The sequence below is a fragment of the Lissotriton helveticus genome, chromosome 5_1 (assembly GCF_964261635.1).
Source record: "Lissotriton helveticus chromosome 5_1, aLisHel1.1, whole genome shotgun sequence".
Taxonomy (NCBI): Eukaryota; Metazoa; Chordata; class Amphibia; order Caudata; family Salamandridae; genus Lissotriton; species Lissotriton helveticus.
In genome coordinates this window covers 352336929-352351687 of record NC_136065.1, presented here as the reverse complement: position 1 = coordinate 352351687, position 14759 = coordinate 352336929, and the positions used below count along the sequence as shown (strand labels likewise).

Below are 14759 nucleotides of genomic sequence, written 5' to 3'. Positions count from 1 at the left end.
ACACCCCCCTTACAACCCCAACCCTCCCACCACCCTGATCCGTGCCGGCTGCCACTGGCCATGGTGTGTTTTAGCATGCACTTTTTTGGGAGAGCATCTAGAATTAAACACTTTTACATTAATGAATCACAGTTCTATATCACGATCATTTGGCCAATTTTGCTCACTTGGGCCAATTATCAAACCTGCACCGAAACATTGATGTTTACTTATGGTTAGGAACGGCTGAATGTATGTTAGGAATTGAAAAATCTTGATCACAATTAATCAAGATTGGTGGACATCTCAATGTATAATCTTCACTTAGAATAGGGGAAATCAGTCATTGAAACACACACTAGGACAGAATTTTGTGTGTATTCTCAAACAGTCCCAAATCGTAATTTAGTACCAAAAATGTACACATAACCATGCTTTTAGGCTGGATAAGTTACCCAAATACCCTATCTTTTTATGGGAGCTAAGAGAAGGTATTTCTCTTCATCGAAAATATTTCCAAAATGAGAACAAATATCTCTGGCATTGTGCATTTTTCCTATTCCTAACCAGGCAAATTGTCCAGATTAGAGTACACAGACATAGACCTAAAAATCTATGCTTTTCTTAAATGTCAGTGCATACTAAGTTAGACTTTTGTGAATTCAAAAATAACGTTAAAATCTAAGAATACAGGGGCATATTACCAAGCAATAGCGATAATTATCGCTATTGCTTGGTTAGAGACAAAATTTTACCGCTAAGCTGCAGCGATTTTTATCGCAAATAAACCAAATGCGATAAAAAACGGCCGCAATGCATGAATATCGCTGAGAAGTCAGCGATATTCATGCATTACCGAGCTAATGCTCTTAGCCATGTTATCCACCTCCCATTGGATAACATGGCTAAGAACTGCTCAGGGCAGGTGTTAGCTTTTGGAGATATTCGCGCTTAGCGCAAATATCTCCAAAAGGTGGTAATAGGAGATAGCGATGTTAGCGACTGTTTCCAGTCGCTAACATCTTGGCACTCCCACTTTGCATATCATTAGTGATAAATATCACTGACATGCAAAGTGGGGCCCAAGATGGTCGCTATCTCCTACTAGCTGTCGCTAACTGGTGTTACCGACAGCTAGGTAATAGGGAGATAATTTTATCTCCGCTTTCTTGGCTTTTAAAGCCAAAAAAGTGGAGATAAACCCCCTTGATAATATGCCCCACAGTAGGCCTATGCCTGAGATCGATACTAACATTTAGTGAATCTCTCTCCAACCATCTTAATCTGTGCAATTTATTAGAATTTTACCATCTAATTGTAATCTCAAAATTGTGTTTATATAATTTCGTTTTTGCTGTTACTCTTTCAGGCCACAGTGGTAATAATACACTGGTATTTTTCATTATGCAATGATTTCTGTTTACACATCACTTGCCTCCTTTGTGCCTTGACCCATTTCTGAATGGTAACATGTGAGGGCTTTGTCTCTTTTGGAAGGTTAGAGAAGCCTATCTGCAGTTCATGATCACTATCGCCAAGATGCTTCGAGAGGACCTGAATTTGACCAAAGATGACAATTTCGTCCAAGAGGAAATGACACGGATCATGGAGCTGGAAACATTCATTGCTAATGTTAGTTTTCCATTAAATCTGTTGTTTCTGGAGGAGACCTGGGTGCATGTAAATGCAGGGAGCAGCAGACAGCAAATGTTAGATCATTTTGTTTTTTACTTCCTTAAACAAATCGTCTACATTTGATGTTGTATTCAAGGTTCCTCTCCCATAGATTATATTTTCATGAAATTCTGGGGCCTTCTGGGAAATCCTTAGAGCACGATTTGCACAGGTTTAGAGGGCAGGCAATAGAGTTGCAAGAATACCTATAAAAGTAAAAATATATATGTAATATCTAATGATGGCGACTCAACTATTATCGAAGGTTTATTGTTTCACATTTTTCACACTGCCAAAAACTTTGTAAGAGGCACACTGTTTCACATGTTACTCCCTATTTGTCACAAATAATGTGACTCCGTGGCTATTCCACTTGTTACAATCAGGAGGCAGTATTTCAAATTCTCTTTAATTATGCCTGCTTATGACTAGCACCACGAGTAGGAAAGTTGAATAATTTATTTTTCAGTGTTTAGGGCCAACATATTTGATAGAATAGCAGACACCCCTGCACACTGTCATGGTCATGTGTCAATGTCATATCTAAACTGTAATGTTTTTAACTTCCCCAGGCGACTGCTCCCCCAGAAGAAAGGCATGAGGTCACGCTGCTGTACAACAAAATGACCCTGTCTGAGCTGCAAGAGAAGTTTCCACTAAATGTAAGTTGTGGCTTTGTGGCATCAGGCCTTCAGGAAGTAAACTAGTAAATTAATTTGAGTTGAATTGAATTGAATGGAATTGATTAGAAGGGCACTTACAAAGAGCTGAATACACCCGGGTTTACTGATTTGGATTCTATTAAAACACGTAGTTCCATATGTATTAGTCTTCTACCCAGGCTTTCCCCTTGAGTAGCTCTTGAGCTACTGGGTGCTTTCCAGCTACCTGTCAGTAGTGCTCCTGCGTGTAACCCAGAGCTCCAGTAAGGCTGGTGACCTTATTTTTAACTTGCACTAACTAAGAGTACTTCTTTTTAAAAGCTTTTAAAAGCTACTGGCAACCTTGGCAATCTAATTGAATTGTATTTCTATTCACTGTTCTCAGGGGCGTAACACAGGCTCCTGGATCCCCTGTGGTGCGAGGGGGCCCTGCATCTGCAGGGGGCACCCCTCAGCACAGTACTCATGTCTGGCCGCTCTGGATAAAATCCAGAGCGGGGCCTAAACGTGTACATTGCAGAGGGGCCTCTTAAACCTTCGTTACGCCATTGATTTTTCGGCCGCGTTTCGCCATTCTCTGCACCTCTCCCTGGTCCACCACAGGTTTTCCCATTTGAGTGGAGGGAGATAGCGGATATAGTCTTTGTTCACTTCCCTGAGTTGGAGGTCAGCAGTCTAGCTGCTCTCCTCCACTATATAACTTCATGCCTGACACGACGTGCAGCGGACACGCCAAAGGCGCAACAAAGGCAAACACGTCTGTGCCTGTCCGCACCCTGCCGTCGCCAGGAGCCAGGAACCCTGCATGTTTTACACCCGATTTAGGAATCAGGCAGAAACTCACTTACGCAAGCCTCGAACTCCTCAATTTTAGACGAGGCAGTTTGGTCAAATGCACCGACCATCCATATGAAACGTCTAGGGCTCTCCCGGTGATGGAGGACCCTTCACCTGCAGGTCCTGCCAATTTCAAAGCCTCTCGATATTGGATTCCTAACAGAAACCTGGCTTAAACAAAACTCCACCCCGCTATTGCAGTGGCACTCCCAGAGGGCTACCGCATTCAAAGGCTGGATACAGTCCAAGGCGTGTGGAGGTATAGCCATCATTCATAAAGATTCACGTGCAGGTCCTGCCAATTTCAAAGCCTGAAGCTGGAACTTAAGCACACAGGTCTTATGATATCCGACTCAGGAAAGGGTAGACACCCCCCCCCAATGCAACTACTTATTCCCAGACTTCTCCAGGAAATCTAATTAGCAACTTTGTTCAAAGTTGGAACGGCACCTTAAGCAATGTTAGATCCCTGCCTAAGCACGCAGTTGAAATTTGGGATCTCCTTGCCTCCAAGAATCCCGATATTGGATTCCTGACAGAAACCTAGCTTAAACCAAGCTCCACCCCCGCTATTAAAGTGGCACTCCCGGAGAGCTACAGCATTAAAAGGCTGGATAGAAAGTTCAAGACGCATGGAGGTATAGCCATTATTCAGAAAGATTCCTTCAAAGTATCCATACTTGAACAATGCTGCAATGAAAAATTTGAAATCTTCGTTTTTAGAATTGATCTGCTACCCCAACATAGCTGGAAAGGTGGCCTTGTATACCGGCCCCCAGGCCCTCTCTCTGATTTCTCGCTCCAACTTATGGAATTAATTACCTCTCATGTCATCTCCTCTAAAAAAAATGTACTCATGGAAGACTTTAACATTCATAGTGAGAGCACCACAAACCAGAATGCCTCCATGCTCCTGGCAGATTTAGCCACTTTAGAACTTGGTAAGATCAACAACGGTACCACACACTCAGCAGGAACCACGTTAGATCTAATTTTTAACAACTTCCTCAGTATTTTCTGTGAATCTCCCTGTCCACTTACTTGGACGGATCACGCTGTAATCGGTTTTCAAATTAGGAGCCTCAGGGTACACAATACCCCCCCTTTGGCACCTCAGATTCTTCGTAGACAGTGGCATAAAATCACTCCTGATCATTTCCAGGATACAATTCCAGCACTTAGGAACCTTGACTCAGATAATGTTGAGGAATGCCTGGCTCGCTACAATTCCATATAGAAAAAAAGGCCATTGATCATCTGGCCCTTCTGAAACAGTGTCCTAGCTCGGCCAGGCACCCCCAGACAGCGTGTTATTCATCTAACCTACGGTCGCAAAGACGTCTGTGTATGATTCTCGAAAGACGCTGGCACCGTTCCCACGATGCACAGGACAAAGAGAGATATAAGACCGCTCTGACTCAATATCACAAAAACATAAAAATTGCACACAGAGCCCATTTTGCGTTACAGCTCAATCTGGCAGGGAATGACCCCAAAGTCTTGTACCAAATTCTTAAATCTTTCTCAAACCCGAAGGCCTGTAATAATGAGGTGGATCATCGCAAGCACTCTGTGATAAAGTAGCAATACATTTCTCACAGAAAATTGAGCTGATCTATGATAAAATCCCTTCAGCCGAAAGTCCTCAGCATGATTTTGCATTCTGCTGCTCTTCAGCCCTGATTAATGTGCAGTTGTGGGAAAATGTCACCCCTCTTACTGCCGGTGAAGTGGAGTCACTGCTGAATACAGTCAAATTAGGCTCCCCTCTGCATATTATTCTAGCCAGCACTTCTACATTGCTCTCCAAACAGCTGTCCCCCCAAAATTGCTCTATCCACAATCTCTCGATGAGAGAGGGTCAACTTCCTGCTGAATGGAAGGCGGCACAAATAATTCTCATCCGCTAGAACATCAAGGCCCCATGGAGGACCTATCCAACTATCGTCCAATTTCTCTTCTACACCACCTGAGCTAGATACTGGAAAAACGCATCAACAAACATTTATCTGACCATTTCGAATCCTCGGGATGCCTTGATCTATCTCAGTCTGGATTTAGGCCTAGGCACAGCACTGAGTCAGCTTTAATTGATGTTACCGAACACATCAGGCAGTCCCTGGACAACAGGCAAGCAGTACTACTTGTACTGTTTGATCTGTCAGCTGCCTTCGATACGGTCTCTCACCAGATTCTGCTCAGGAGACTTAAAGAATTTGGAATCCAAGGACAAGCCTTTCAATGGATGTCGAGCTTTCTCTCCCTTTGAACTCAGACTATCAACTTAGGCCCCTTCCATTCGAAGACCATGGGACTGACTAAGGGAGTTCCTCAGGGATCTGTCTCAGTCCCACTTTATTCAACATTTATGTTGCTCCATTAGCAGGTTTACTTAGGAAATTGGGCTTCACACCTATTTCGTATGCTGATGACACTCAGCTTTTACTTTTATTTGTCAAACATACTCCCAATACCCAGTCTACCTTCTCGGAAGGTATGATTACTATCGCTAACTGTATGAGGAATAATTTCCTCCAGCTTAATGCAGGGAAAACTGAGATCATGCTGTTTGGAGATGCATCATTGCTGTTGTCCCCAAACTGATGGCCAGCGGACTTGGGCACCGCTCCGGCACCCAAGACTGTGGTCAAGAACCTTGGCATCCGCTTGGACCAGAAATTGACCATGAAGGAGCACATTGCAACCACCGTAGGCTCCTGCTTCCAAGCACTAAGCCTTTTATGGAGAGTATTCCCCTTCCTCCCTTTGACCACGTGGAAAACACTCCTTCAAGCACTAGTGCTGAGCCGCCTGGACTACTGTATTGCCCTTCTAATCTCAGCAAATGAGTCCTCGCTGAGTAGATTACAAGTAGTCTAAAATACTGTGGCCCACCTTGCTTCGAACACTCCCCCCAGAACTGCATCTCTCCCTCTCTTACAACAACTTAATTGGCTCCCGGTGCACAAATGGATCACATTTAAGATATGCTGTATAGTGCACAAAACCTTGAATTGCAAAGGTCCCAGATATCTTGCAGGGGAAATCAAACAATAACTGGCACGAGGTCCCTTCGCGCAGGAGTCAAATCTCAACTTATTGTACCGCGCTTTATAAAATGCGCTTGGGTGGGAAAGCTTTCTTTCACTTTGCTCCTTTCTATTGGAATCAACTTCCCATCCATCTTTGGTAATGCCCTGATCAGCTTCAATTCAGAAACTCCTCAAAACTGTACTGTTCTAACCTTGTCTTCCCTCCGGGCCTACTGCAGCTCATCCACATTGCGGAGATACCCCTCGGGGTGATATGGGTGCTTTATAAATTAATAAATATCAAATACTAAATTAGAAGCTTTTGCTTGCTTTAATTAATATGTGTTCTCCAAGACTGAACGGTGTGTATCTCAGACGTGAAAGTGTATTTTCAGAACTTATAAACTGATGTTCTGTGAAAAATTGTTGAATTTCCAAAAGGTATTTGAAACTTTTATATGAATGATAAAACGTGGTTATCTTGTTTGATGTTGTCACTTTTACAACAGGAATGCTAGTAACTTTGGATGATTTTCATTGAATAAAAGCAGCTCTTATCACAGAAAAGGTTGGAGATGTGTGACGTAAGCCAAACTTCATCACCTTGCCCTTCCCGTGCAGGATTTTGTCAATCATTTACTCCCTCTGGTATTCACTGACATTGGAACAAAGGTCCACAGCTTTTTGGACCGCATTACAAGTCTGCAATTCCCATTTAATAGATGTCTGTTGATGTTCTGATTTCAACTATTCTACTTTTTTGTCTTCTAGTTTTTGCAAATTATACCACAGTTGTCAGTCCCATTTATGAGTTGGTAAGAGCACATTTTGCCGAGCTTTAGTGTCTATATGTTGGTGGCTTTAAAATGTTTGTAAAATATACCCTTGTTTAAGCATAGAAAGCAAACACAAGACTCTCCCACAAGCTAATATTTGCCAAAACACAGACAAAGTGCACCGACCACATGACATGAATTAATCACAGTTCCTATTTTAAAGAAGGAATATAATCATGCAATCACCATATTATGGCCTCATGTGACATACGCTCATTTTCACTGACATCGTTTGTGCTTAAGTTACTCAAAAATATTTGGAGAGACCTTTAAGGTTTTAAGAATCATGCTTATAAATTAAGAAGCAGTGTTTAATATCATGAATGTGTAATACATGTACTAGAAGGTGGATATAAAGTTAGGGAATCAAAGAGGCATACAGTCTTCTAAAGCTTTATCTCATAACACTAGCTAGAGTAACAGCCTTTTCACACAGTTCAAAAGTCAAGATGACTGTACTATTATTACCTTAGAGCACGCTGTAGTGGGATCTAAAGGCCATTAAGGGCTCACTCCAGCATTAAAGGCCCGAGCCAAAGGCGAGGGCCTTTAACAATGGAGTGGGCTTTTAATGGCTGGTAAAGCCTGCTGTGGAGGGCTCTAAGGCTAGTAGAACATTTTGCCACTAGAGAGCAGAATGTTCCATTTTGTAAAACAAAGGCCTCACGTAGCCTGAGGGGGTTTAAATTCCCTTGGGCTCTGTGAGGCCTTTGTTCACAGCAATAGCTTTGAACAAACATTGGAATGTTGATGATCCAGGCTTCTAAAGGCCATTAGAAGCCCAGATCACTCCATTGTCTTCAATGCAGCGCCCCACATTCCATGTTCTAATTAGATAGATGTTACTTAGAGAAAATGTAACTGCCAATATCCAGAAAGTAGGGCTGTGTTTACATTTGAAATAAATACACTGAAAATGGATGCAATCATTTAGAAAAACAGTTTTTTGGACTGCCACTTCTTTTCATCTGTTCTCTTATCTACAAGAGAAACCACCAGCAATTTCTACCAACTGAGTACTGAGATAAATAGTACATTAATGAATGGTCACTGTCATTGTTCCAAGTCTATGACAATGTAGAAGTGGTCGGCACCAGCTCTTTTAGCAAGCTTGGATTTGAAGTAAAAAATGGATCCATTGCTAGGCTTCTGATAATGATTGCAATGACATTACACAAATCTCATTTTCCACTCCAGGACTTCAACTGGACACTATTTGTGCAAGGAGTTATGTCTTCAGTCAACATCCAGGTTCAGGCCGAAGAGGAAGTGGTTGTCTATGGAGTACCCTACCTGCAGCAACTCAAAGCTATTCTTGCCAACTACTCTGCAAGGTACATTGACGACAAAGCTTGTTGCAATGCTAAGTTATCAGACTGGAAGTCTTCTTGAGCGTTTAGCATATAATTTATAATCTAATACATAGCATACTAAAATGAGACCTGGATGCCTCAGTGTTAGATATTCTCTTTATTCCATGATGTATTGTTTCTGCTCTTCCTGTGACAGAGTCTGGTGTAGAAATGGTGTTAGCTTTGATATTTGAGCTATCCAAATAAATACTCAGGGGCATATTATCAAGGACAGGCGATACATTATCGCCTCTTTTATCGTCAGGAAACTGCCGATAAAGCGGCGATAATGGCCTTGATAATATGCTCTATGAATTCCAATCGAAGCCCATGTTAGATGTGTTCACATCTAACATGGGCTTCGATTGGAAATCATAGAGCATATTATCAAGCCCATTATCGCCGTTTTATCGGCAGTTTCCTGCCAATAAAAGCGGCGATAATGTATCGCCTGTCCTTGATAATATGCCCCTCAGTTTTCACCGAGGGTCATTAGTTCAGAGATTTTATACGTTTACTGGTACCAGAGAAACACGTGATGCATGGAACTGAGACAGGGTCTGGTTTATATTGTCTGTATTCGGTAATGGGATATTTCAAATAAATAAAAAAAATGTTTTATGTATACTGTTAGGTGTTAATTGTAGCAGAGTGTGCCATTCGCTGGGTGGAAATTGGGCCAGCAAATATTTTCCCCTAAAGAGTGTAAATTGTTGTCTCTTTTTAAATGCAGCACGCTCCAGAACTACCTCGTTTGGCGACTGGTACTAGACCGGGTTAGTAGCCTGAGCCGAAGGTTTAAAGATGCCCGAGCCAACTATCGAAAGGTAATCAATACCAACAATGTTCAAAATGTGCATGTTCTACGCTTGCACTTACCGAAAGAAGCAATTTAATACACGGCAACATAGAAAAAATAGAAGAATAAACAGAAATATATTAGTGGGTAAAACAAAGGAGAATGGCTGGGAATTGTATTTCCCATCACAGTTGGTCATCTCTAGCAATCCCAGAATCTCTAGCAGGCATGATTGTGATAGGTAGGCACAAACAACAATTCAGGGAAATAACAAGATGGGGCACAGCTTGCTCACTCTGAAAGACCTTAATACAGAAGTGTGGGAGACCTAGCGCCATCTCAGGCTACACCCGGCACAGCCCCCAGTCTTTGGTTCCCACAGCCTAGCTTTGGGGGTTTAGCTCTCATTAGTGCAACAGGTTATCTGGCATCAGGGCCATGTGGTGCCACTTTACACCACAATGATCTACCTTATACCCAGAATGCTTCATCCTCATCAGATAATATAGGCATCTCTATTTGGCTATTTTTTTTCTTTTCGGAGTTTTTATATAGTGAGAACTTGACACAAAGGTATCAGGTATCAGAGCACTTTACATGAGCACTACTTGCATTACACAAGGACAAATTCATTTTTGTTAGGCACGTGGAGATTAAGTGATTTGCCCAGAATCACAGGATGTTGAGCGTCATTGCCGAAACTTGAACCTGGCTCCCCAGATTTGAATTCGACCACGCTAGCCATTAGGCCACATCCTCTCCTTGGCTTTTTTCAGTGTTCACCCACATCGGCGTTGCTTTGCCTCGGGTTGCAACGATCTTTCTGTATGGTATGACTGACCATAAGTAGATCGAGAATAGTGCTTACCACAGGAAGTAGACAAACTGATTGATAAATGCTGTTGAAGGCCATCCAAGTAAACTTTGCGTATGTCCTGGACAGGGATTTGGCTGGCATGCCTCTGAGGTGGGAAGATCTTTGTGATTAACAGGATTTGACCAAGGAGAGTTTGAGCTTCCAAGTCAGTCAAGCTGAGGTTGTCAGAACAGAACAGGGGATGACTTTGAGTTTGACTAGGGAATTTACCATACACCAATGTGGCGGAATGTAGACCCTCTCCAATGCAGGGTTAACAACTCTTTCAAATGTAGAGAGAACTTATCTACGCTAGGGATAATTTGTCTGACAGAATTTCCAGCATTGTTTTTTATTGCTGGCTGCAAATTTGGACGCCCCCAATCCACCCACCACAGTGGGCTACATTGTAACTGTCTGCATTTGTTCACTGCAACATGTAGATTGGGCATGTATTGATTTATTTACATCACCATTTCAAATACTGACTTCATTGAACTGATCAAATCAGACATTTTGCTGGACCTGTCCCTCAGGACCGGATGAATGCACTGACCTTGTGTCTGTTTGAGTTAACCCAGACCTTAGTTATGTCAGATAAGTATCTCAATTATCTGTCACCTGGAGGGCACTAATGTGGAGTGATATTTCCCTATACCTTACATAGGGAGAGTTCCACCCCAACTGTGGAGACTCCCTATGATAAATTATAGGGAAAATCAAAAAAGTTTATTTAATTAAAAAAAATGGTAAACAGATTTTAATACTAAGTAGCGATGTATATTAATGTTATGTATTTAGTTACAATGTAGAGCAAAATAAAAAAATGCTTTAAATCTTTAGTTAATGTAAATATGTTAAATTAAATGAAATGTATTTTTAAAAATAAATGTACACATAAAGTACAATAATTATTTTTTATTATGCATTTATAATTATTAAATGTGATGCATAGAACGAATTAAAATGAATTGAATTATATTTTAATAAAAATTAATTTTATCCTAAAATATAAATTCAAAAATGTTTGTTAAAAGTTGTTATAATTAAAGAATAAAAAAATTAAAGAACTTTCAACATTAATGTATATTCATTTATATGTATAACTATTTTAAGTAATTGAATTTCATTTAACATTATTATCATCGGTAGTCCCTACCTCCTTTATTTTCTAGTGGAGGGTATTTTAGTATAATAGGTTTGGCCATGTGTGGTGCGGCCTTACTACAGCACTGAACTGGAGCAATTTACTGCTGTTTTGGTCCCTGTTTGGCTGTAGAAAGTTTATAAGTGCAGTTTGAGAGTAGCAATGGCTTTTCTATTTTCTGGGTGGGTTCAAGTCCTTATTAAGTCCCTTCCTGCTCTACCTAAACCCCTTTTCACTCTCCCTTAACCCCTCCTCCCCCCAAGTAGTAAGTATTCTCCTTTTTTCAGTCACTCCCCCTGGTCCCTCTCAACTTTACTACTAAGAGGCCGATTACATTCTCACTAGGAAGGTCTCCAGAAGGGTTCCCAAATGAGCAAATCCGATTCGGAGCCTATATCTCAGACCAAATCTTCCCCCATTCCAAATGACCAAGTACAATGCGAAGATCTCGTCCACGTCTACCGAATCGTTTCCAAACCCGATCCTGTCAGTCTGACTTGTTCACAGCTGAATCGTGCCACGCAATGGAGCTGGCTTCTTAAGGAGCAAGTACGATGCACGATTCGGACAGCTGTATCGACTGAAAATCAGCAAGATGAAACAGCTGTGGGAATTTGTCTTTGGGGGGCTGTAGGAGGCCCCCCCTTCACCCGGGGCCCTCCGAATCGGTCTTTCCATGCAGGCACAGTGTGCTGGGCACCATAGGGTGCCCGCCACTTGGTGTACGCTTTTCCCCACCCACCCCTTTTTGCTATTGGAGCCTGTGTACACGTTCGGTATACAGGCACCCATAGAGTTCAATGGAAGTCCTAGCAAACCGAATCCATCACCATACGGGTGCATCGGAATCGGTCGCTAGGACTAGCGGAGCGCAATTCGCTAGAAAAGCCCTCCGGAACCGTGTCATACTGAGGGCTTTCCTAGCGAGATCGTAATCGTCCCCTAAGTAGTAAACTTACATGTGTGATTAGCTCTTCATATAAAAGATAGGAAAGGTGGAGGTGGAGATTTACACATTTAGGTTTGTGTAAAGCATCTTGCAGAACTTTAGGACTATTATTGTAGTACTATTGAACATACCACAAAATGCAGTTTGGTGTTTTCCCACCTTTAAACAAAGCAGGTGAATAGTTACTTTGGCAGACGGCGCATCTAACACTTTTTTGCAGATGCCCCACATCCACTAAACATTAAATGACTCCCTTAGTCCTTCTATGGTTTTAGAGAAGGATAGTCTAGAAGATTGATACACTCCTGGAGATGCAAAAGAAGACAACACTTTCTAATCCCTTTTGGGAATAAATTGGCTGAAATTGGATTACCAAGAAGCAGAGAGCTTCTGTGTTATGTAGGAAGGCATCCTAAAGTAGAAGACAAAGTATTAACAAATGATTTGCTTCTAGAGCAACCAACATGGACACATTGAAGATATCTCTGTACGCCCAGAGAATGATAATGGGTGTCTGGAAGAGATTCTACTTGTGAAGACTCTGGGCCAAATTAATCATCTGCCGGTCTTTGACCACCAGACTTACGGTGGTGCAGCAGTGACAGTACTGTGGCCACTGTATTATGGGACGGCCATTCGGATGCCACTGCTGGGCCAGGGAACTGCCTTTCCCTGGTGGTGGTGGTGCAGCGGACAGGTGTATACAACATGCAAGCCAGGACGGCTGCTGTCCGCTAAACATGTTTTGAGGTTCCCCATGGCAAGCGTTTTCATGGCGGTGAGCCTGCCAAGAAAAAGCTGGCGGTGGGCAAACAAAGCTGGTGCAGCACCGTCAAAGTCATAACCAGGCTCTCAAGTTTGGATCTGGATAGACCTGTCACCAAATGGCCTGAGAGTTCTTGGCAACACTTCAGCCACCAAAGCATAGACTGGCCACTATAAAATCTTCTGCCACCATAGAAAGAGCACTTTCAGTGGAATTGCACATTACCTGTAGGCCGGCCATTCTATGGTGCAATGGAGGGCTGGCAAACTTTTATTCACCAAAGGCAAACTGTAAAAGGGTGGGGTTATAGTTTTTAAAAGAACAAAATCAATGTCTTTGATGCACTAGGAGTTTTGTCTCCGCAACATGGGGGAAATTGGTAGTTTTTTCATGTCTTGAACCATGAGACTTGCCTGTGTGTTCTGGGCAAGAAAAAACAGAGTGAATATGGTGTCACATGTATGGTACCAAAATACCGACCACTAAATATTGGACTACAGAAATATTATAGCAAAAATATTGATATCCAAAGTATATATAGGTTTGTTACACTAAAACTCTCATATGTGTACCTTGACAGTATATATATATTAAAGTCACAGAGATGTGGAGTTAAGAATAGTAAATATATACTTACTCCCTCAACATGTTTGGTTTTGATAATTTTGCATTAATATTTGTATGGTAAATTACTTTGTGGTTGGTATTGTGACATGTAGCTGGCTTTCCGAAGTTCTTCCCAATTTATGTTGCCCCTTTCAAAACCATGAATGTATGCTGTTTAATACCGGTCATTACCCCATCGAAGAGGGTTTTTTAGAAGCAGTACTGGCGTGATTTCGCAATCAGCAACACAGTGACTCCCCACTTCTAAATGAGTTATGGAACTGGGAGGGTTTAAGATTAGACAAGGGCCAACTTTTGGCAAATACCCCACTATAGCCCTCCTCTAAAAGGCCCACTCAAGCACACAAACGGACAGATCTAGGTGAATATGAGAGGCCCTAAGCTTAGAACCATTCTGCTCCCAAGATGAATAAACTTGGGGTATTCTTAGTTACTTGATATAAAATAAATGTCTTTGTGAAATGAAGAAAAGCATTGTGAGCGAGCTTTCTTTTGCTTCCGAGACATCTTACCATCCTCTCCTAAACCCCAGTTGAAATAAAGAGATGCTCATTGTCTACACCTAAATATAAACTAATTTTGTCATAGGCTCTATATGGAACCACCTTGGAGGAAGCTCGGTGGAGGGAGTGTGTGAGTTACGTCAACAGCAACATGGAGAATGCTGTGGGTGCATTGTACGTGAGGGAGACATTTGCTGGTGAGAGCAAAAGGATGGTATGTAACTCACTTTCTAATATATCCTCTGTGAAATGTTGTATTTTGTTTTATTGAAGATATGCCTATTTCCTAGTAAAATATACAATAATTTATACATAGTCTGTCAACTAAATATATTTGAGCACTGAGCATAAAGTCTAAACATAAGGAGGTTATGCTCAAAGGACTTAACATTTTACGCACTGAAATGTAATCTTAAAGTATTCATAAAATTCAAAATGTACAACTGTATAAATTAAAAAGATGTTGCTGCTATGAAATTAGCGCAATATTTTATGTGTCCAGAATATTTGCATAAATATAAGCTAATCCAAATGTATTTTTGCGTACATGTTGTCTTTTTTAATGCTTTGGATGTATTGGTCCAAGGTGTTTGGTGATGATACAAATACAAGTCATAAATAAAAATGCATTCTTTTTTTTCAAAATGTCCCCCACCCATCAATTATAGATAACGATTGTTAGTAATGTCACTTTCAGAAATACCAGTAGCAGTACCAGGAACCCCCACAAAAGAAGAGCT

General features: G+C 41.5%; 1 protein-coding gene across 2 annotated transcripts in view; it reads left to right on the top strand.

Annotated features, from left to right (window-relative positions):
- MMEL1 (membrane metalloendopeptidase like 1) overlaps window positions 1-14759 on the top strand; it is a 963690-nt gene that overhangs the window by 771608 nt on the left and 177323 nt on the right. For both annotated transcript variants that reach the window (XM_078640928.1, XM_078640929.1), the window contains exons 9-13: window positions 1477-1611; window positions 2226-2315; window positions 8218-8354; window positions 9106-9199; window positions 14105-14233. In XM_078640928.1, the coding sequence (XP_078497054.1) occupies window positions 1477-1611; window positions 2226-2315; window positions 8218-8354; window positions 9106-9199; window positions 14105-14233 (585 nt within the window). The remainder of the gene's footprint in view (window positions 1-1476; window positions 1612-2225; window positions 2316-8217; window positions 8355-9105; window positions 9200-14104; window positions 14234-14759) is intronic.